Source organism: Aythya ferina, assembly GCF_964211825.1.
Source record: "Aythya ferina genome assembly, chromosome: 16".
Classification (NCBI taxonomy): Eukaryota; Metazoa; Chordata; class Aves; order Anseriformes; family Anatidae; genus Aythya; species Aythya ferina.
This window is the reverse complement of record NC_140315.1, coordinates 4,844,408-4,868,389: the sequence shown is the minus strand read 5'-3', so window position 1 is coordinate 4,868,389 and position 23,982 is coordinate 4,844,408. Positions and strand designations below refer to the sequence as shown.

The 23,982-nt window shown below is 39.0% G+C and overlaps 1 protein-coding gene and 1 long non-coding RNA gene across 3 annotated transcripts in view; one reads left to right on the top strand and one right to left on the bottom strand.

The window, feature by feature from the left end:
• LOC311445600 overlaps window positions 1-23,982 on the bottom strand; it is a 245,444-nt gene that overhangs the window by 149,597 nt on the left and 71,865 nt on the right. The gene's annotated exons all lie outside the window — the stretch shown is intronic.
• Window positions 1,670-23,982, top strand: part of PHACTR3 (phosphatase and actin regulator 3) — a 105,808-nt gene continuing 83,495 nt past the window's right edge. Inside the window, exons 1-2 of one of the 2 annotated variants that reach the window (XM_084537881.1) lie at window positions 1,947-2,057; window positions 3,352-3,493. In XM_084537881.1, the coding sequence (XP_084394007.1) occupies window positions 3,382-3,493 (112 nt within the window). In that variant the 5' untranslated portion in view covers window positions 1,947-2,057; window positions 3,352-3,381. Of the gene's footprint in view, window positions 2,058-3,351; window positions 3,494-23,982 lie in introns of both variants that reach the window. The other variant, XM_084537880.1, reaches the window with a different exon arrangement.

The following is a 23,982-nucleotide window of genomic DNA, read 5'->3' as shown; positions in this document are numbered from 1 at the left end:
AGCCTTGTTTGGCTGATTTCTACCTGACAATATTTTACGATCCATGGGGACCCTATCAAGTGCCCTCTACAGAGGCAAGTGATATGCGCGTTGGTTAAAATAAAACAAACATCTTGTTTGTCTTGTGTTTCTAGAGGTTACTAACATCATATTGGAGATATTCTTTCTTGGGTTTAAACTATTTTAATACATTTGTCTTGTTCTTGTGCCTAAATCTGACATGGAACTCCACATTTTATACCAGAAATCAATATGATTCTTCACTGCAGAAGGAAGGGGCATCAATTAGTACAGACAGAACTTCATAGAATTCACTAGAAATAATCAACGTTTTCTAGCATGACCCAAAAGCTACCTAAAGAAAAGAAATAAAACTTATGACTTTTTAGGACTAGACAGAAGACTTGGCTTATTATTTTACTATATGGGGTAGATTTCTGTCTTGAGAACTGGACTCAGTACCTATGTCAGACGGCTCTCTGTATCCACAGAAAAGTCTATTTTAGAGTTCATGACTGCCTTTCAAAGTTGAGTCATGGCAACTCAAAAGCTTGGCTCTAGGAGAAAAAGGGTACAAAATAACATTGTAATATCTTTAAACCATCCCTTAAACAAAATGTTCTGGTTTTAATTGTTTATTTGATTCCTTGGGAATGTTTTATAGTGTGATAAAAATGGCTCATTTAGCTGTCCTTTTGGAATTATGATGAGCCGTTTAACTCAAAAGGCTTGGAAGAAATTACAATAATTGGCATTGAAGATGTGTCAAGATAGCAACATTACGCTCTCAGAAAGCTATCAAATACCCTCACTGCCTTAATTTACTCCATCACATTAGGGTGCGGCTTTGATTACATTACCCTACACGCTACTTTTTCCTTTGGATCTGCCTTAAGCAAAGCCAGAGGGGACAGTACTCATTGAACGAGGACTTCATTGATATTTTGCTATAAATGTTTTATTCAACTTGTTTTGTTATCATGGGGTACCCGAGTGCCGCTATGCCAACAGCTTGCCCCAGACTCGAGCAGACCACCAGGACAGCTGTACTGGGGCCACACCAACCTCGGGGAACACCCAGTCCCACAACAGCTGCCTATAGCAAGGCACGCACTCGGTCAACTGAAACCCCTCCAAGACAAAAGGACAAGGGGACTTCGTATTATAGACATGCCAGATTTAATTATTAAACCAACACCAAACTGCTCCATTTGCCCCGAGCTTTCAGAAATGACTGAAATGAGCGCCCAGGAACCCTCCTCCCGAGCGGAGGTGCCGTTCAGCCCCCGGCCGTGGCAACTTCCAGAGGCGGAGGGGTGAAAGCTCCCCTCAGGGTGCTCCCCTCAGGCAGCCCGCGGCTGAGGCGGGGCGGCCCGCGCGGCCCCTCCCCACGTCACGTGCCCCGCGGCGGAGCGGGGCGGGGCCGCGCGGCGGCGGCGCGCACCTGCGGCTCCCTCCGCCTTTGTGCGGTGCAGGTGCGGCGCTCCCCCTCCCACACCCCTCCCAACTCCAACGCCCCCCGCCCCGCCGTGACGTCAGCGTGCCGCTCGCGGGGCACGATGGGAGAATCCCGATGCGCGGCGCCTTGAGGCGGCCCCGGCAGCGGCGCTCGGCGGGGGGGGGCAGCCCGGGAGGTGCCGGCGGGGGGCCGGGCCGGCGGCTGGCTGCCCGGCTCATCCCCAGCCCGGCCGGCGGCATGGCCCAGCCGCCCCCCTGAGGCGGCCGGAGCCGCCCCCCGAGCTGCCGCTTGCCGGTGGAGGCGCCCCGCCGCAGCCCGCTCGACGGCGCCGGGGAGGATGCTGCCGCGGCTGGCGCTGCCCGGCTGACGCCCCCCGCCCCGTGCCCCCGTTCCCGTTGTTCTCTCCCCTCCACCCCCTTCATCCCCCGGCCGCCGCCGGCTCCATGAGCGCCTCGGCCCGCCCCTGAGCTCCCCCCCCGCCCGATGGCCGCGTCGGAAGAAGGCACCGGCTGCTTCCCCCCGCGGGGCAGGTCGCACAGCGACCCCAGCGTCCTCACCGAGCCCGCCGCTGCCGCCGCCGCCGCCGGGGAGCCCGCAGGTAACGGCCCCGAGCCCCCCGCCCCGCTCCGGGCACCGGCAGCCCCCGGGGAGCGGCGGGGCGAGGCGGCCGGCGGGCAGCGGGGCGCTGCGGGGCGGGGGGGGGGGGAGCGGGGTCACCATGGAGATGGGGGAAGCCGAGGCGGCCCGAGGGGCTTTCTGCCCCCCGAAGGTGATTTTCGCCTGGCGGGGAGCGATGTAATCGGCTTAGGGAGCGTGGTCGCGGAGGGGGGTGCAGGGGGCACGCAGCTCAATCGGCGGTGCTTAAGGAGGATATGGTGATGAGGTGTGTGTTTTTTTTTTTTTTTTTTTTTTTTTTTTTTCTTAATGATGTTTTCAGCTTAACTTCACTTTGAGGAATAATTGTAAATGTCTGTTGGTGGTGACTCAGTCGTTTCACGTTGTCAGAATCTAAGCAGCGATATCCCCTTTACCCTTTAGAGAGGGGGGGGGAAACAACAAATAACAGCATCACTTTAATGTGATGTGATTGCAAGGAGAGGCCCAACAACAAGCTGGAAGCAAAGGCAAAAAGCACTGGGCCATATGAATAGATCTTCATGCTAGAGCTGGAAGGTTTTGCTGGGAGAAAAGGAGTAATCAACATAGCAGAACACAATGAACAGGGTGTTGATCATCTCTGCCCGTTACAATGAATTCTAAACCTAGGAATGGCTTTGGTGTTTGGGTCAGGTACCATCAGGCTGAAAGAGACAGTCCCTGGATGCAGTCTTGGACTGAACTTTAGTTCTGGCCCTTGTCAGGTTACTGAGTAAATAAGATATTCCAGGTTTTTTGATAAACTGGCTACACTGCTTCCTTTTGAGCCAATGAGAATATTAATATTTAACTATTTTAAGTTTTCTCATTTATTTGTCTTCTCAAGTAATTCTGAGCACCTTGCTCTGGAGTGAAACACAAATTAAATTAAGGAAAACAATAGATGATTTATCTCTGATGCCCAACTGTTCCGATACCCTAAGTAAAGGGAACAAAGGACTCTTCTAACGTGAACTGCTCGACTCACTCCCAAAGGGGCAATCTTGCCTGAAAGGAATGTATGTTTCTGCCGTTTGATTTCTGAAAGGAGAAGTGGCTAATGAAAAGAAGATATATGCAATCTCACTTTTAATCCTCTGTGTTATTTTCTGCTAATCAATTATTTTGACCTTTGTGAAATATACAACAAAGAAAGTACACAACATGTCCGACACGTAGACAAAGATATAAACATTCTACTTTTTGTAAGGAGAAGGAGCTACCAATACTAAGCAGCATTTTTCCCCCCAATACAGATTTCATCAGATAAGACAGTGTCCCATTGCATGGCAGAAGCTATACTAATATGCAAGAAAAGATGTCTTTTATGGTATCATTGTATACATACAATACGTGGAGAGAAACAAAAGGTGATAAATGACTATGGGTTTTGTCCAGGTAGGTATAAATAGTTGGTAGTAGAGTTAGTGTGTTTGGTAAGCTTTTCAGGTTTTCCATATACTAATTTAAATTTGCTTATCAATTAGTATTGAGCACCTGTATGTTTTAAACTAATAAAATGAACACAAATTACTTATTTAAATAATATTTTACCCATATTGTAAGTAATCACTCTGAGTAATTTAATGCAATCAGCTACTCAAAAATCTGAAACGTAATTTATAATACTGTAAGCATTCTATATGCTAAACTACCATTGTACTTTATTTCATGATGTTATTCTGGAAAACAACTTTGTCATTGTCATTAGATTATCAACATAATCATCTATAGACTCTCAAGTCAAAAGAAAGTCTTAGGAACACTAAATGGTAAGAAGTTTGTGTTTATATCCCAATCCTGCTCACAGACAAGTCTTGTAGAGAAGTAAGTTTGAACGTGCAGGATTCCTTGTTTGTTTAATAATGAACATAACGCATAATGAAATGCATAAGCAGGCATTTTCATATATGGTTAAATCATAAAGACAAATAAGCTAATAGCAAAACAATAGTCACTGAAGAGTCACTACAAAAACAATTCAACTTTTGTATGGCATTGGAATAATGCTGTATTCTCACCAGAGATTTAGTCTTGTTTTGCAACATTGTCTTGAATGCATGACGAGGTCAAGAATTATTCTGCACCAATTCATTTGGCTAAGTCTACCCTATGAAAGGATATCAAGGTTGGAAATGTGGTGGTAGATGAAGTCAACCTATCTCCTAAAGATTTTCCTGGTGTTCACGTTTGTTTTATATCTTTTTTTATTTATATATTTTATATATATTATTGACCAGAAGAATTATAACTTTTGTTTCTTTTTTAGCCAAGCCTTATCCAGGAGAATGATGCTAAACTGCTAATGTAGAGCTGGAAGCATATAGCTCTTTGTGATTTTCATGTATTAATCTAAGAAAATTCTCTGATGCAATGCTTCATTTTCCTTTCTCTCTCAAAACACTGGCTTAACAGTTGTACTGACTGTACAAAGCATGGTTACAAGACCTGCTGGCTGTCTTGCAAGTTCAAAAGCCTTTATCACTGGACAATATAATGTCTTTTTAGGTGATACTGAGCAATATCAACATCAGACTCAAGGAACTTAGGATGAGCAGACTGCAGATGGCAAGTGTCAGTTCACCTTCCTATTGTCATCTGGTTAGCTTTCATTTGCAATTATTTGATGAACTGTTGCTTAAGGTCAAATCTCAAAGGGAACTTCCCATGTGAGAAAAGCTTTTTTTTTTTTTTTTTTTTTTTTAAGGACTTGCTCTTCTTCCACAATGAAATAACTAAGTAACTGTCTGGTTCAAATAGCCTTAGATCTTTTCTATGAAAGGAAAGAAGGTAGAAAAAAAAAAAGTGAGAAGTTCTGGACATTCACAATCCTGACCGATGTCAGCAGCAGCTGCAATTACTCCAAGGCTTGAACAATCAAGACTTCATGATAAAGCTTATTATTTACTGTGATTTTCTTTACAAAGCAATCACTGTAGAAATGAAAAGCTATTCTATAACCTTGGTTTACTAGAAGAGATGTAATCTTTACAGACCACAGTGAATTTCATAACATGTAAAAAAAAAAACAACAAAAAACACATTACTAATATCTTATTAAATGTTCCTGTAGTAAGTAAAATAAACAAGGTGTTCTGTAAGCTAGACTAGAGGCACTTAATAGCTACTTATTCTAAAACAGAAATACAAATTTGCTGATTTAGATTCTTCATATGCAACTTTAATTAAACAGCACCTCCTCACAGTGACCAATTAAGACACCACAGCCATGGTTGAGAAGAAAATATGGACTAAGTTATCTGTGGCAGGCTCCACTGACAAATAGGTAATTTCCTCCAGCATTTAAATGGTACATATAGTTCCTATTCTTAGCATAGGGAATACTGGAAACAGTGTGAGAAAGGCAGGAAAGAATCAGTGTTCCTTTGTTTTAATTGAATTAGTAATTCTCTCCTTTAAGATAATAAAATAATGCACTTCAGCCTGTGATTTAAGCAAATTATCTTATGGCTGGTGAGCAATATTTTATGAGCAAGCCCAGCAAACGCTGGTTTTCATATTTCATTCTTTACCAAAGCACACTGTCCTGATTCAGATACGTCCTGAATTTGAGAAACCCACATCAAAATATTTGTGTCTCTCTTAATTAGAGACTGGCTTAAGACTGGACTGTTTTTAAGAAAGTTAATTTATTTTTTTCATATTATGTCATGACTTAATGCCAGATTCACAAAGAAGAATCACAATTACCACCTTAATCTGTAAATCCTCATAGGAGGGATCTCCAAAATCAGAAGCACCTTTCCCTGCTGCCATTAAGACAACTGTCCAAAATCCCATCATTTTCACTGAGTTCTGGAGAAGGACAGAAAATGCTATTGTATCAGATTCTAGGTGTAAAGATGGAGCTTGCTTGATTGTAAATCTGAGGTTAGCTCTGAGCTGAAAAACTATTCCAAAAATACCACATACTTCCATAACTTCAAGGGGAAATTTGGAAGCAGTAATGAAAGCTTAAAACTGATAAAACATTAGCTAAGTTCCAATTAAAAAAAAAGGTGGTGGAAATTGAGTCAAATGGCACAGGACAGCAATCACTTAAGAAAACCTCACACAACGAGGGATATTAATTCCATTGATCAGAGTTCTGTTTCTTTTCCCTTTCTTTCCCTTCTTCCATCTCTCCAGGGAGGGATCCAGAGAGAAAGGAGTGTCTAAAGAGGACAGGGATATGAAATTTAAATCAGATTTGAACATTACCATCTATTTGAGAAACAGTTGGAGGAAACCAAAATATTGCTCTCATTATATCCTTCCAGCAGTCAAAGGGCATAAAAAAGATGGACAGTCTCATTTGATTCACAGTCATAAAAGAGGGAGTTCCACAGAATGAAGAAGAGCACACTGTGTCAAAGCTACCTGTACTTGAGGAGAGACAACCGAGACAATGTGAAAATATTGCCCTATCCCCTTCATTTTTGGAAAAATCCATCTTAATTTGTAGAAGCATACGTTGCATTTTGTTCTCCATGCAGCTACTTTTCCTCCCTGACACCATGCGCTTAAAGAATGACTTCTCAGAAGCAGCAATACTGAGATCTTCACTGGACATTGCCAATGGTCTGCCATGGCCTCTGTCTCCTCCAGTGCAGGAGCTGTACCAAGGCACGGAGCTGCTCTGGTGCCAGCAGCAGTGTTAGATCTCAGTAACAGCTGTATTCACACGAGTTCTAGAATGCTGCTTGGAGAAGAGTGATGGAGGCTTCTCAGCCACTGCACTATGCTGTGGGGTGCTTCAAGATAGCTGTTCCAGATATGTACCAGATATGTACAACTACCTTGTTGCCAGACACTAATTCCCTTTTTATTTCTTTTGATATGTGTAACCAGCAGCCCTGAATTAACTAAAGGAGAGAAAACTGCATAGAACTTAAAAATCTTTCATCGCTGTTCTTAGTTATCATAATCATAATCATAAAAGTTCTGTAGCAGGAATGTTCTTGTATTTTTTTTTATTTTTTTTAGGATGTTAAGAGGCTTGACATGTTATGTTTCTGTCATGTTGTCTCTGCCTGGGCTGAAGACAGTAATCACCTGTGACCCAGCAGACCCTCACAGGCAGTATAAGGCCATCAGGCATCTAAGTAATGCTTGGGGCAAGTCTCCAGGCAAAAAAACATCAAGGATAGGAATATTCCGTACTAGTGCTTTTTGTTGTTATTTATTATTATTTTTAAAGCTGTAAGTTAGCCTGGATAGATTGTCGCTCCCTTCATATGCCTACCATTGATTCCTCACAACTTTTTAGTGTTGTTTTTTGCCAATAAAGATTTTAATTAACACTAATTGCTGACGCACTTATTTCTTCAACAAGTTTGCTCAGTTTGAGTCTTGTGCATGGCATTAGGGGACTTGTTAGCAACTGGAATGCATAGGAAAAGCATAGCTTCTCCTCCTGCACCAGGACACTAAGCAGGTAAACTGCACGATGTTGGAAGCTACTGCCAGGGAAGGTATGAAAACCCCAACACATATTAAAATCAAGTATAGTAGGTCTGGGCTGCAGATGCTTGTAAGGAGCAAAGTAAAGACAAAGAGAAATGGGTGCAACTGGAGTGTAGACACAAACTGGTGCCAGCTTTTTAAATCTGCTCCAGTGATTTTTTTTTTTTTTTTTCTACAAAACTTCATTCCAGGCCCATAATTCAGGAAAACAAAGAAACAAACAAAATCCAACTTGTAATCATGTGCGTAAAACGTGCTTAAGACTCAAGGCAATTAATAGCAGAGTGAGTGTCAGGACAGAAAAAGATGCTGCTCGTGCCCTGCCTGTCAGTTGGCTGGTGCTGTCATCCTTTTGCAGTCATTAAGGTCACTGCACCGTAAATCAGGGACTTGCGGTCTTATCTGTGATACGCTTAGTTGTTGCATAAATTTTCAAATTTGATACTAACACTTGAGCCAGGCCACTTATTATTAAATGTATTTTTTTCTACCAGAAATATTTTGGTTTCCATTTCATTTCCTTGTATCACCCAGTCTATTCTGTTAATAAAGTTTGTTTGCCTTGCATCATATTTCTTCTGAAAAAAGAGATGTGCCAGGTCTCTTACATCCTTTCCCAACAGTACTAATTTATGACCAAAATTAAATAAGCTTGGAAGTAGCTTTGCTCCAGTTTATGACTTTACCATATTTTTCATATATATGAACCTTTGTGATATTTTAAGTTCTCTCACTCAAAGTCAGAATGTTTCTGATCTAATTCGACAAACGGGCTCCCAACTGAAACTTACTGCTCCACATATATTTAGTTCCTTGCGTGGTACCGTAGGGACTATAATGAGGAACACTCAGCAGAGACTAGAAACGTGCAGATATTAATTTACATTCCATCTTAATATCCCATTTCCATTGAAAACCAAATTTCATTCCTGTAAGACTCCTTAAAACATTTATTTGTCAAATGTACAGTTTTTTTATGATATAGCACCAGAAAAATCATCACAGTATTTCCAAGTAGCACAATGCTAGTTACCCTCTAACAAAGGAGCCATTGTGCTTCTGAGAAACTTGTTTTCTTTCTTATCAATTCCCCAGTCCCTTGCTCATCTACCCTAACCCCAAGTCCCTGTCACGCACAGGACTCCCTCCTTCGCTCTGTCCTGCAGCTGAGCATCTCCTAGCCCAGAGGTGCTCCTCCTGGTTACAGAGCCCCAGTGTGCTGCTGCTCTGTTACTCCAGGTGCCTGTTTGCTCTCCTGTTCTCAGTGCTACTAGCAAATCCTTGGGGCACACAAACACAAAGGATTGGGTCTAAACTCGAGTGTCAGAAGTAGCTTAGGTAGTCTGTCATATATCAGTGAAGAGCTTTTCACTGATATCTGGTCTAGCAGTTTCTCATATCCGTTGTTTCCCTTGTTGAATCAGAATTTGTTAGTTCTAGAATGTTTTAAATGTTCTGTTTTTAGTTCCTGGGAATCTGCTCTCATCCACCAGAAGGAGCCTTGTTATGTGCATGCAAGTTCCTTCATCACAGTTGTGTTTGGTGGCAGCAGCTATACTCCAGCATTAAAAGCAGCAGGGATGACATTGCACACTGCAAAAAATGCAGGATTTTTTTTTCTTTTTAATTTTAATATTGATACCAAATAATGCATTTGCATCTCATTAAAGAATTTTTAGGTCCTAAGTACACAACCATCAAAGCAAGCTGTATGAGCAAAAAAGACCTTTTTCAGAGTTGCAATCTCTCTCAAATGTTACTGGTCTCTTCTATACTCAATACAAAGGGCATTTCTGTTTCCCTCCTTAACTCTTCAGATGTTTTTATGTGTCATAAAAGAACTATCACAGATTACAAAAAAAGATTCAGATTCTCCAAACACAGATTTCTGGTCTCAGTAATACCTATGGGCCATAACTGAAATAATGCACCATTGTGCCAGCTGCTGTGCAGCATATAAAGAGAAACTGTTTGGGCTTTAAGTAGTTTTTTCTAATTTGAAAAAGACATAAAACAGTGGAATAAAACAAGTGTTTCTCATATTTTTACACATGGTGAATTGAGATGTAATAAATTTGCCTTCCCTGAGTTTCTGCAGGAAGCCAGTGGCACCACTGGAGGTTGACTCTGGATTTTGTAAGGCCCAATTCTCATTGTAAAGTTAGAGAACATAGATTTTTTTGTTTTTAATTTATTTATTTAATGTAGCTACAATTTCTTGTTCTGTAGCTTCCAATGTCTCTTATTACAAATAATAGAGGAAATAGTAGAAACAATAGGCAAGTACATCTTGGAAGTTGGTTGAATTAAGGAGAAAAATTCTGAAACAATGTACTTTGATGCCTAATGTTACACTGGCCACAGGTAAGTCTGGTCTTCTACTTTGAGACTTAGCACAAGAATTTCTATTTGTTAAAAGCCTTCACAAATAGAGTCTTTGTGCTGGATGTTGTTTCACCTAGTAGGAGAACAAAGAGAAACTATGGGCTTTTTGATGAAAGATGGAAAGGGATTTTTAATTATGTTTTAGTACATGTCCTTACCCCTTGCAACTAATTGACCTTCTAAAGACGTTTTTTGATATAAGTTCAGGTAGCTTGGAACTTGACAGAGAAAATTTAAATCAGAATATATCTGCTGTCCACCACTTCCCCTCCCCTTTTCTCCCTGCTCAGCTTTGCGCAAGCATGTATAGACCAGTTTTTAATTTAATAAGGATGGACCAGCAACAAAAAGGACCAGTGAACAAGGCTCCCTCCACTAAGTCAGGCAGTATGGACACTTGAACAGAAAGGAAATGCTATCACCTAGTCTACAGAGTACTGAAACCTTGTCTTATCTTTCTTTCTTCAACATTAGAAGTTTTAATTTAAAACAAAACTAAACTGCAAATTTGATTGCATATAATAAGTGCAAGTACTCAGACTTAATTGTGCACATAATAAATTGTGCACACAGTTGATTCTCTGTGCAATGCAGATAAATTTATATGTCTTTCAAATATTAAAGCCTTCACACTTCAGCTATGAATGATGATGATGTTTTAAGATTAGTCAGTCAATTAATGTTTGCACCACACTTGTAAAATGTAATGAGTTACATAATGCTAGGAGTCACGTTTATCTGGAAACTGTTCAGTTTATTTTAGTGGGTAGCTAAGTAACCATTAATCTTTCACATTCTTCAGGTTTGGAACTCTCTTTCAGGGCTGCCCAATTCATGCTGTAATTAATGGGTTACGCCATTTGTTTATTTATAACATTACGGCATTTTTTAACCAAATTTGTGGCTTTGTATTTTAACATTTAACACCTAGAATTAATTACCCTGGCTTTTCTAAGCAGGTCAGATCTATAAATACCAGAGACTAAGTAATGCTAAATACGATACCTTCATTCTGTTTCTAAATGTAGCCAGAGTTTATATGCTAATACAATGCATTCTTTGTGCCCATTAAATCCCATACCTTTGTCTGGAGTTCAAGTTGATTTATGGTATAATGTATACTCAATTTATACATGCCCTGGAGAGCACATCACATAACTACTTGAAGCAGTTCAATAGCTTCACGATTGAGTCTGCATAAATATTTCAGTAAGATGATCTTAATCAAAGAGAAACTTATTGGCCGTAGTAAGGTAATATCCCATTATCACACATGGTTCACGTATGCAAACCTGCAATTACAGCTAAAAACAGTCAAGTCCTTATGCATAAAGCTCTTCTGATTGTTGTATACAACGAAGAGACAGTTCACGTGTTAACTTCCTTATTCTAGTATATATATATTATCATCCTCAAACCATTCCATCACTGCATAACCAGCAACTGGACATAGATCACCGCACCACATCAAGCCTGTGAAGCCTTCAGCCTTTTCTGAGGGCTGCTACACCCCTCAGGCCCTGCCATCTTCCTTATGCCTTGCCCATATTGATCTGTTGTGAATGTCTGTCACATTTCATCCAGTTGCCCACAGAAGTCTGCATCTTAACTCAATCAAACAGCCTGCACTGAGACTTTTTTTTTTGTTTGGTTAGCTTTTTCGTTTTGTTTTGTTTTGCTTTGTTTTTTTGTTTTAAATCCTTTTAAGAATACAAGAAATGCTGTACTGGGTCAGAACAGTGGTCAGTGCAGTCTAGGACAGGGTTCTTGACTGTGGCTGTAGAAGACGCTATTCAGGGACAGCACTCTTTCCTAGCCTTGAGCTCTGACATAGGCTGGAAGCAGAGCAAAGGGTGGCCGAGTGAACACCCATGAACCCAAAATGAAATATTCACGGTCAGTCTTCTGTATCTGAGTTCAGATAACATGCGGAAGTGCTGATGCTTAGGAAAAGTTTGCTCACCATCTAGAACCAGCCTTGCTTCTTAGTGAAACTCAGACTAACCATCAGATGAAAGCAGTCTGCTCCTTGCTCCTGCACCTACTTTTCAATCTTTTCATCACTAATAATATGAATCTGGATAGAATATTTAGACAGAGCAACCCTTCCCAATAGAAGGTGTTACCTACTGTTTTACAGAGGAATTATACACTCCTCCCTATTTCCAGGTCTTGTCATGTGAGAGATGTGAACAGCTGGCTTTGCAAGTAATACCTGTATAAGAATATCTCAGCCCCAAGGGGCAGAATGCTTTCAGTTACACAAGATGGGCAGAGGAGGGGGAGACAAGGAACAAAGCTGATGACTGCAGGCTTAGGACTGGAGCCTGGAAAGTTTCCCACACAATATTTAGAGTCACAGCATTATTTCAGTTGGACCTGAGAACTGTGGTGAGTGGACTGCAAAAGGGAATAGTTAAGGAAGATTTCATCTCAACCAGCACACATTATGGTTGGCTCTACAATGGCCACGGCTGAACAGCCACTGGAGGACCACTCAATTACTGGAAGCTTTGCACTGACATCTTCCCTGCATTTTGAGCTTGGTGGACTGAGACAGGTGGATTGAAAGCTTTAAATCTTTAAATTACCATCCTAATTTGTTTCAGGAGCAGAGAGAAAGTGACAGTAGAAGTAAAAAAAACAACAGTCAATAAGTGTGCCTGAGTCACCTCAAATGATGGCTCAGAGAAGGGGGGCATTTCAGGACCTACTGCAGAGAAGGGAAGAAAAGTTGTACAGACCTTCACTGGCATATCTTGGGAATCCAAGCTGTTGGGATTGTGTCATGAACTTGGGTCTGCATGCTCCTCTGCAGCTACCTAAATCCTCTGCCTCTTCGGGTTGCTCAGAATGCATGATAACATATGTAGGCCTGGCTTAACTGGGCTTCTCTGAAGTGTATGATTTGCAGACAGGACTCTTGTAATTGTGTAAACTCTGTATTTATAATGATGGAAGAACAAATATCCAAAATAGTTGAAATAGTGGTTTTTTTTTTTTTATTATTTATTTTTTTTTCTAGCAGCTATGCAGCTTTCTGGAATTGCAGAAGCTGCAAGGAGAAAGGCACCTGCCCCATTCTCAGTTGGACCAGTTCAGCTTAACTCCAGCTGAAATCTTTACATCTGTCACAGATGCTCATTTGGCTTTGCTCTATTTTACAATGCCTAGCACCAGAGAATAAGTACTGAGAATCCTAGCTATGTGGAGAAAGGTCTAGAAAAGAGAAAATGGAGCCTAGTACTCCACTCCATACAAATTCTGCACTTGTTCACCACAAAACAATCAGTTTCTTGTTTAACTCAAGCAAATTAATGGAAAAATCACAACTGAGATAAACTACTCATGTCACTTCAGATTTCACTTGCGAAATACTTAATTCTAGAGAACCTTGCAATTTGTAACACCGTTTCCTGTGAGTGAGTAAACTTTCTGTCATCTGGCAATCTCCTATTATTTAGGACCACAAGAAGTCCTGAAGAACTCATTATTTTGCTATAAACTACTGATACTAATTCAAAACAGAATGGTGTGATACCAAAAAAAATTACATCCTCACTGAAACCATGACTCTGCTAGATCTGTAATAGCAGCAAATATCAGCCATAGCCTGAGGCTAGTTTACTTGAACCCTTGCAGTAGTGGTTAACTTAACAGATGACATGATCAGATGCTTAGTTTCTTAAGGCAAACATAGGGTATGTGAACAACAGCTGTTAAGATAGATAGTGAGTAGACTTTTTGGTGTTATGGTGTACATTTTGTGCTGTAATTCAAACAGAATAATAAACTGAAAGGAAGCCATGTAAAAAGATCATTTAAACAAGCAAAATTATAAAGAAGTAGCCTTCAAAAATCCAGAATATTGTACGTGAATGAAAATGCTTTAAGATAGGTCCTTAACCCATAATACTAATGTATCCTGATCTCTCTTCTCTAGTCCAAGAAAGTATTTGGCATTCTTCCTGTCTAACTGAGTTGAAGCTTTCCTATGATCTCTTGTTCTCTTGTGAGAAGGTAGAGCTTGTTGCAACTTTTTCTTAGTTTTCAGTCTGCTTTTTCTACAGTTTTCACTTATCTGCCATCTAGTCCAAGTTCATTCCATTAGCTAGCACTTCTGCCTTAGAAAACGAGGCAGCCCCCTGCACCTCCTGAATTATTATTCTAGAAATAGAATGGGTGGTAGTAATGTAACAGAGAAGCCAAGAAATCCTGCCTTCCTATGGTTTCAGCATTTCCAGTCCTCAGTTTAACCTTAAGCTGTCAAAAAATCTCATTTATGACTTATGACTGAAGCCTCTGCTGTATAATGAAGTGTCAGTCTGGCTGAAAACTATTCCCTTGGGGCATCTCTCACATGTTGATGCCTTGCTGGTAAGCAAAGCTGACCTCACACCGAGGCCTTCCAGGTAATACTTAGTTGGGTCAGTAGTGTCTTTTTTCATGAACTATATCCTTTGTTGAAAGTTAGTATTAAAGCTCCAAAGTTATTGTGGGTGACATGAGATGAAAAGGGATTAAATAACCCTTATTTCTGAAAGAAGAACTTAGGAGCAAAAAATAGAAGAAGCTGTGTTCAGTAACTTGGTGTTCCATTTATATATTCCTCACTCTTGCTCTCATAGCACTCCTTCTAGGATGTGTTTAGGCTTTATTCCAACACATCAAAGTTTTACTGACTTGGAAATACCTCTTCTGACAGAAAGAAACAAATCTAAGCATATCAGAGCCAATGGGAATGCATACAGTTTAGGGATTTTGTTGTTGTTACAGATCATAACATTCTCATAATACAAGAGAGATTACGGAAATATGGCATAGTCTTATTTTGTCTGACATTGTACAGAAAGAAAGACTTAAAGGATTAGTCTTGATAACTTGGCTGTTTCTTTCCAATGTATTGTGATATAATAAGAAATAATGCACTGCATATCCTGAACATAAAAGAGAGCCTCTGGTCAGAATCTCGTTAATGCCAGAAATGATTTAAAGCTAGCTCACAGCCCCAGTTTTCTGTCCCAGAAATGACAACACAAAATGTAGCGCCTCTTATTCTAATACTACATAAGAGTATATCATGCATATGATTAAGATAGCATTCAACATTTCCACACAACTAATTCACTGCTCTCCATTGTTAGAAACCTGAGGACAATACAAGAAAGTAGGATTAGGTTTTAGGTGGAAGTTGCTACTTTGACAAGGAATGAAACTATCTAGCTACTTTCTTTTCAAGTCTGTTGAGAGGGATAGACTAAAGACACAAAGTGGTAGAACTGTTTTTCACTCAAGTAAGCTAAGCACCTAATTTACACATTCATTAGACACAAAGCTGCTCTCCCTGTGCTAACAAATCACCATAATGAAGTCTTTACACACCCACATAAATTTATACACATGCTGTTGCTCAGCTTGCACCTGCAATGATGGTGAATAGATGTGTAATTGCATATATAAGTTGTTGAAAGAACAGCTACTAGGCAAGGTCTATATAGCTATAGTAAGCCTACATTTTTTCTTTTCTGTACATTGCTATGGTTGGCAACTTCTTGGAAGCTGCTTTACCACATAAATCCTGCTCTTCCATTACACAACTCTCAAAGACTTTTCCATGGAGCTCTATGTACCAGCTCTATGGCTGTTGGCATTGAGTTGTGAAAGTGCTGGACAACAGGTCCATGGGCTCAAGTCTCTTGCAAAGTCAGGGAGCTGTGAACCTCCCAGCTTCTCTCTGACTCTGATAAGCTCAAAGCAAGCGCAAGTGCTAGACAGCCAAAGTTCAAATGTGCTTGGGTCTTACAGTTAAAGCAAGTTTTGTAAAAGGGGTCAAAAACTGCTACTAGAAAATTTTCCTGAGAATAGTACTATTTGCTAAAATCTCCAAAATTTGTCCTGCATGTGTTGCTAATACCAGTACTGTATTTCCTGGCTTAGAGGTTTCAACTCAGATACCACGGTAATGTGATAATCCCATCTTCAGAAGGGCCACCTCAGGGGCCTGAAGCCATACCATTTTAAAAATCCACAAATTTTCCAAACTTTAAAACCATACTGTGAAAATTTTAATTATACCTCCTCAAAATCAATGTTTCCCCCCTCATTTTCCATGTAGCATACATCTGTGCACAAAACAGAAGCACTGAAAACTTGGATGTTTTGTATCCTCCAAAAATAGCACTGAGATTCCTTTGTAGGTATTTTACCCATGCGACAAGCCTGATGAGTGACCCAGTGCTCCCTGCTCTCATCTCATCATTTGGATAGCTTTCAGAAGGTATGACTTCAAAGAACTGCTGTGAAATAGTGTGTCTGGAGTGGTTTTAAGTAGCTGCTTCATTTCATTATTTTTCTGCCCACAACTCACTCTGCCTTTTCAGATACAAAGAAGTCTCCATCTATTCCACTGCCATCTAAGTCTATTTGAGGTGACAACCTTGTTATTTAGGATTATTTCTCATGACAGATGGGTTATTTACAGCAATTGTTTCCCAAAGATATACATATTATCATTTCCATAAAGTGGCAGCAGCTCTGGAATCACAAGTATCACAGTGTATTTGTTTAGCCTTACCCATTTCTCTGCAAAACACTCAATTCAAAGTGGCTTCACTACCAGATTCCAAAACCAGAGATATTTGAATAGCAATGATATTCTTCTCCTAGGAGTCCTGTCTGAAATGTAATAGTTCTGACTATAATGGGCATTTGATTTTTCCTTCACTGTCCATCAGTTTGTTGGACTGGGGACAATGGGAACTCGGAGTTCCACGTATAAACTGGTGCTTTGCTGTGAAACTATTTCCATTATTTAAATACATGGACACTAATCTGTGATCCAATCTCAGGCCTTGTGCTATGACATCGACCACATCCATTGAAAATTTATTTGATACACGCAATCACTATTTAACTGCAGTATCTCTTAAGAAGGCTATTTTATATAAGTGAAAATAAGAGTGGAATAATAAACATTTTTCTTTAATAAGCAAGCTTATTCCTACTTTACCAACAGGTGCTATGAAGATGCAATTCTGATTACCCTGTCCTAACAGCATAGGGACATTCTGTGTGGTGTCTCATCAGCAATAGCTCTGGTAATTAGAGTCGGTGTGTGGTCCGGGTCCTGATGGTAGTGGATGGCTTTGGGGTTTGGTTCTTTCCATTGCTATTGTTCTTCAAATCCGATTTTAAAGTATGTTGCTAGATTATGCTGCACTACAGCTATGGTTAGGCCTGAGGATAAGTTCTAGGACAGGGAGAGTAGCCATCATGTTTTATTAACTTTTCAGTTTTTACCATTGTTGTGGAGAAAAAAAAGGTAATTGCAGCCATTGTGGATGGAGTGATGTGGGAAAAGGAGAGATAAGGAGAGGGTGGGAGCTGTCACCCTTTTAGGTTTATATTTTGGTGTGTTTTTCTGTCAGCATATTAGATGAAAAGCACAACCCAAAGGGTAATCTGGGTTTCCCACATTTCCCTTCATCCCTTCATTGTTTACATCAGTCCATCAAGCCTGCAGTCACATCCTCAAACTAGTTCCAAGTGAGCTTAAGAGAGGCCAATTTAGAATGCCAACTTTGGCCCTAATATCCATATGTAAGAGGTTAAGGACTGAGTTTCAGCCTATGAAGTAGTAAAAGAGCAGATTCTCTAGGACAATTTAGAATGCAGAGCCAGAGATGAAGCATTTTGAGCATCGTAAGAAATGAGAATAAAGATTTTAAAATCAAGAGGGTTTAAGTGTGGAACGATCTTGTAGAAGTGCTTGGGCAAATCTAGTCTGATAGTTCTTAAGAAATATGAAAAAAACACACACTTTTTCAATTACTTTTCCACCAAAAATGACATTTACAGTTTTAGCATGCACTCTTTTTCCAGAATATTCTTATTCTCCCCTCCTGAAAAGGACTTCAGAAACTGCAACCCCAACCAAAGTTTGGCACCCCCAAATGGGGAGAAGTCAGTGTGTCTGTAACTAACTTACTGGTAATTGCTTTTTGCACTGGGATCACAGACAGCATAAAGAAAAGTATACCATAGTATATAAAGGTGTATGAATATATTACAGAAATTATTCATTTCCATTATAAATTTATATGTACACGCATATATACATGTAAAGTCTCTTTCTATATATAATGTGTGTGTGTGTGTATACATACATATATATATATATATATATATATATATATATAAAGTATATAACAAAACAGCCAAAATTTGAAGTGTCTCAGATAACCCTTCGTGATGATGTGACTAAGCCCTGCGGGGAAGGACAGCTTCACTGCTATTGCATGTGGAATTCTTGTTCTGTAAACAACAGAACTTCAGTCCTTCTGGGAATACTGTCGTCACTTCAAGAAAAAGTACATTTTGCAGTTTGTTAGTTATGATATAAACGGTGTTAACTAAACAAGAGATTTAATTAAGTGACCTGGGGAAAGAATCAGAATTTTTCAGCTATTCATAATTTTTGTAGCTGATTTAGCCATTCACCTAAAACTGTGATGCAGAGCAAATAATTGCACATGGTAATGGCAATCACAATAACTAACGGGCATACTTGAGTGGTTCGCATATGCACCCATGGGATTCTTGTGCATACAAATGATTTGTATATTTCAGCATCTGATTTTACCAATTTTCTTCATTGTATGTATAAAACTCTCTTTTATACATTGCTGCCATGCCTATTTCATTTTGCATATTTTATACTAAACGTTTAAAATATTTAAGCACACAATTATCATTGATATGTATTTTAACCAAATGATTTTATTTGTAACTGACTGATGGACTGCTTAAACAGATTGGGTGAACAAGCCTTTTTTTTTTTTTTTAATCTAGTTTTATGGTAGATGAAGGGCTGTCATATTTACTAGAAATACAAAAATTCTAGAAATTGAACTTTGAAAAATCCCATTATGTGTCTTTGTGCCCTTTCTTGACAATCTATCTACCTACATACTAAAGAGTTGATAGCACAGAGATCAGAATTTGGCCAGACTGCTTTTCCTCCTTTATTTTTATTTTTTATTTACTTCAATGTTCCTTTGTTATTTTAATTTTATATTATTATTATTTTTTAAGTCTAAGTAAGTGAAGCTACTGAATGACTACCCCACATCCCTGTTCTTTACATTCTGTTTTCAGTTTCTCAGAATTTACTTTATTTATCTTGCCACAGTGGACTTAAATGTGGCCAACTCATTGATTCTGAATTGGTTAAAAAAAAGGTTATCCTGCATTGGTTAAGAGAAGGAGCTACATACCCACAGGGTGTGATCATCTTCATAGAGCAGAAGAGGACAAAGTCATCTAATTTACAAATTTCAATTTTAGTGACACCCACTGTGGTCTGAATGAACCAGAAACCCAGGAGCTGACATTAGGGATATCTATTTTCACTTACTCTTGGTTTGACCACACTTAAGATGTTCCTTAGTTCCTTAGCCAGGTTGGGCAAGGGTATCCAATCCAAACATAGTTTTATATTTTTTTTTTATCTATTTATTTATTTATTTTTCTGTATGTCTTCACTTTTGGAAAATTCTGATGAAATTATCTTTGAGGTATCTGTACAACATCTGCACAACCCATTTCACCATGAAATTGAAAAAAAGAAACGGCAAAGAATCCCCTAAAATCAGAGAACCAATGTACATAGGAGGACAATTCAGAAAGTTTCAGCTGTATCATTTATGTGGCTTGGCAGTTTTATAATGCAGCTAGACTTTTTTTTTCAGGGAGCCGAATGACTCATTGCAGAAGAGACTGAGCTAACGACGGTTGAAGAGTTCTAATGATGCCTTTTGTGTACAAACAAAGTACAAATCCATTATATTCTGCTCTCATTTTATTAATTAGTCATTCATTACCCAATGCACTATCAATTAAGCCTCTCTGCAGAAATTCTTAGTATTCTTCTGTTTGTTTTATTGATAATAAATATATCAGTCTCTGAATAAATGCCTGAATTGTTAGAACAGGTTTAGAGGATACAAAATAGTCTGCTTTACAGCAGATAACATAATTAAAACAACCTCCATTGGACAGACCAGCTTCCTACAGTAGGCAACCTGAGTGGTCTGGTCCAAACTCATAATAGTTACAGGCCAACCTAAAATCAGTCTCCAAGAGTGTTTCCATGTAATTGTCTCAGAACACCCTGAGTCAGCCTCTGCTGAAGTGAAGCATGTAGTGAAACACAGTAACAATCCGTGTTTACTCAAACTGCATATAAATATATTGTAAATAGTTAAAATATTAAAATTCTCACAAGATAGGTACAAAATAGTCATGTTAGTCTAAAACAATAAAATGGTTCATCTATTTTTATTTTGTCTAATTTCCCCTAAAATTTATAGTGGTCTCTCTCATTTAATAAAATTAGGCAACATCAGTATGAAGCAAGGTTTGAATAACCAAGCATATGTTTTGCACATATGCAAATAAACTTAATTAAGAGTTGCACTCAATCAAAGAGGGAACTGCCATAAGGTATTGGACAAGAACTGCACCATGCTACTTGTGCTTGGCTGTCGAACTCATGCAATATATATTTTGAACACTTTGAAGAAATAATTTAACAAGTACAAGTTGATGATAGTGTCAGGAAAACTGTAATTCCATCAAAGGGAATATGCAGATAGTAAGTGAAGGTGCAAATATATTACTTATCAGGAATTATTTGCTCAACTGTATTGGCTTTCATTGCATCCAACTAAAGAGTAAGTGCTGTAAAAAACAAATTTTGGTCACTCTATAATCTTAATTAGTAACTACTAATCTTCCTAAATGTATTGCCTCAGCCAGTCAAAAAACTAGAGTTTTGCCTCAAGTTCCCCAGATGATCTTTCTGCAAACCATCAGACTGTATTTTATTTAACTGACGTTGACTTGAAACATGAACAAGTTCTGTCTTTCTCAAAAAGCACAGAGACAACTAGCTAAAAATGAGAATTAGAGAGAAAGCTCTCCTTTTTATAGTCACGGTCTGAATTTCATGCATGGCAGTAGCTCTGAGGCACTGAAGCTATTAGATCATTTTTAGCTCTACCTATTATGTGAGTTGTTTTAAGAGGGTGAAAAAACTGCTCAAATATATTTAAAGATAAAAGCAAAACATGAAACAAAGCATTTTGAATGTATGCCAGCATCTGCATCAATGACATTCATGAGCCAACTGCATTGTAAAACAATCAGACACAGCCTGAATTCACAGTCTGAGCTGGTACAGCGAAAACTGCTGGAGTTAATGTATGCAGTTGTTTAATCTCCATTGTAGTACTGAAAGATGGCAACCATACCACGCAGCTGCAGTGCTTTGTTTTGTCATTAGTTTACACCAGTTTTTACCAGTCACAACAGTCTAGTGTGAAGGGTGGCTTTACTCAAATAGGGGAGAGTTGCTGTAAGAAAAAGCCAGCCACCTGGTAACCAAACATACTTGGCCACCTGGGATTTGATTTCTAATGGGCTAGATTTTCAGCTGGTGGAAAATGGCTGTCCTCAGTGGAATAGGGATAGTTAACTTAAGCTGAGGAACTGGTGCATTCTCTTTTCTTATCTTTCACTTTCTCCCACATACACCCCCATTATCTTTAAAATCTGTTTTAACTGCTTATACTGGGCAGAGGAGGAGAAGAGAAGCAAGGTAGCTTTTTGTCAGAGTAATTGCCTTATTCTCCGTTTGAAGCTAGATGATAGGCCTGTGCACCCTCACATTTAGGAACACAATCTGGATTTGCTGTTGTAGAACCAGCCTGGAAAAGTCATCCAAATATGTATAATGAAACATAAAGTGAATGGGGTGCAGGAGAACCACTAGCCGATTGCATTTGCAGAAGGTCATTGATTCTCTAGATCACAGTCCTGAGTACTGTGAGTTTGCAAGCATCACAGTGCCTGCTGCAGTTTTTGCAGAGGTCTGGGATAATAAAACATCCTCCTGAAACTAATGCTTGTTAGTACAAACTTCTGGGCAGTGGACAATACCCAAATCAAATGACAAAGTTCTCTAGCTGCTTATTTTCTTCCCATATATGAGAGGCAAATGTTTGCCTAATGAAGAGGTAAAAGGATGGTCTGATTATTTTTTTTTTTTTTCCCTGAAGTCTCTACCATTACTTCAAACAGCTATGCACCTTTTTCCACTACATTTATGATTCCATTTATTTCAAAGGGATTTGGGGATGCCTAGTGTTTTGCAAGGTTTGGTATCCAGTATATAAGGGGAATGTGGAATTTAGACTTTTGAAACCATTCCAGTTCAGTCTGTGAAACTCAACAGGAGATAGTCTAAGAAATAACTGCTGCATATTAGCATTCTTCTATAAGAACTTCTCGAGATCCAATGTGATATTTATTTTTTATTAAGCCTTTGTACCCTGTGGGTATATGGGTAGTACATATTTTATATATACTGACTATTGTTAGCAAAAGGTATGTTTGCTTCAAGAAGTTTCTATAGCATTCTGAGTGATCTTCTCTGTTGCAACTTCTGCATTGACTTAGTACACGAATGTTGTCTTCCTGCAATATTTCTTTTACCTATGTCACACATTTGTGAAACACTAAATGAAAATGTACAGGGACTGTAACAAAGACCAGAGGAATCTGTACCTGAAAAGTCATTTGCTGACATTATTACTGATATGCAAGAGAGAATGTAAAAATATTTTTGCCTATCCTTTGCATTGCATGATCTTGTACATAAAGACCTTTATTCTGCGGATGGAGTGGAAAGGCGTGTTTTCACGAACAGAAATCATGTGTTGCTGAAGGCAAAGCTGAAAAGGTCTTTTAGTTCCCATTGAAGAAACAGTTGAACTTCCATCTACTTCAAAGAATCCCTATATGTACTCCTGGACATTTTAATGGTTCTCTCTAGTAAATCTGAAGGCTAGAAGATCAGTTGTCATGGGAACTGGCAACAGATGACTCAAAAAAAAACCCCAAAATTAAATGTTGGCTTGATATCAACAGCTAATCTAGTGCCCTGCCAACTGAAATCACAGTTAACATGAACCATGCCTAACAAGCTGTGATTTGAACAGAGTTGCAGCCAAAGATAGAGTTTCTCACCCCATGAACAGGAGAACATTTTAAAAATTTAAACTAATGAGGGGACCCAACAAGTCTGGAAACAGTGAAAGTTAAAAAAAAAAAAATATTGGTTATAATGGTTGGGTTAGAGCCTTTAGCAGCTATAAATCTGAGTATCTTCTTTGACATCAAAATCACGATATCAAATTAATTACCATTTCAAGATCTGTCTTAGCAGTTTCAGAATCCATAAGATTGATTTGCACTGGGACACAATCCAAAAATAGTTTCAAATTGTGGTTTTAGCATGTTATTTAGAAAATCCAATTTGAATGCTATAAGTTATTTTGCAAAGGAACATCCTTAACAATATCATTTTTAGACTTGGGATTTAATTGAATATGTTTTTTCTAAAGAATCACATATAGCTTCTTTTGTTCATTATCAGTAGACTGTAAGGCTTATGGGGATACACTAAGGGCTATAATTCAGAGAATGTGTAAAAATTTGTCTTTTACAGGCAGTGATGGAAAAAAAAATATGGTCTCAGTTAAGAACGATCAGCTAATACTTGGCTCCTTCCAGTGACTGTTAAATTAACCCATATGGAGTGTAATAGAAAATAAAGCAGTCTTGAAATGTCATAAGTGTGTGTTTAGAGCTTGTTTACATAAATATGGACTATGAAAATCCATGTAGTTTCACTACATGGAAAAGTAAAGAGGATTAATTAAACTTTTGTAGCATCTACGTGGACTTTCATGTCCAGAATTAAAGTGAGCTTGAGTTAATTTAGCTTTGCTCTTTTCCAAAATAAATGAACCTAAACTACTTTAATTCTGAGAGTATTCATGCAAATTCAGTGTTGTTTAATTAAGGTACTCCAAGCGCACACCATTAGATAATTTGGATTAGTTTTTGTAAGCACTGCCATACAAACAAGCCATTAAATTCACTTAAAGGACAAATTCTAGACTGAAATATCT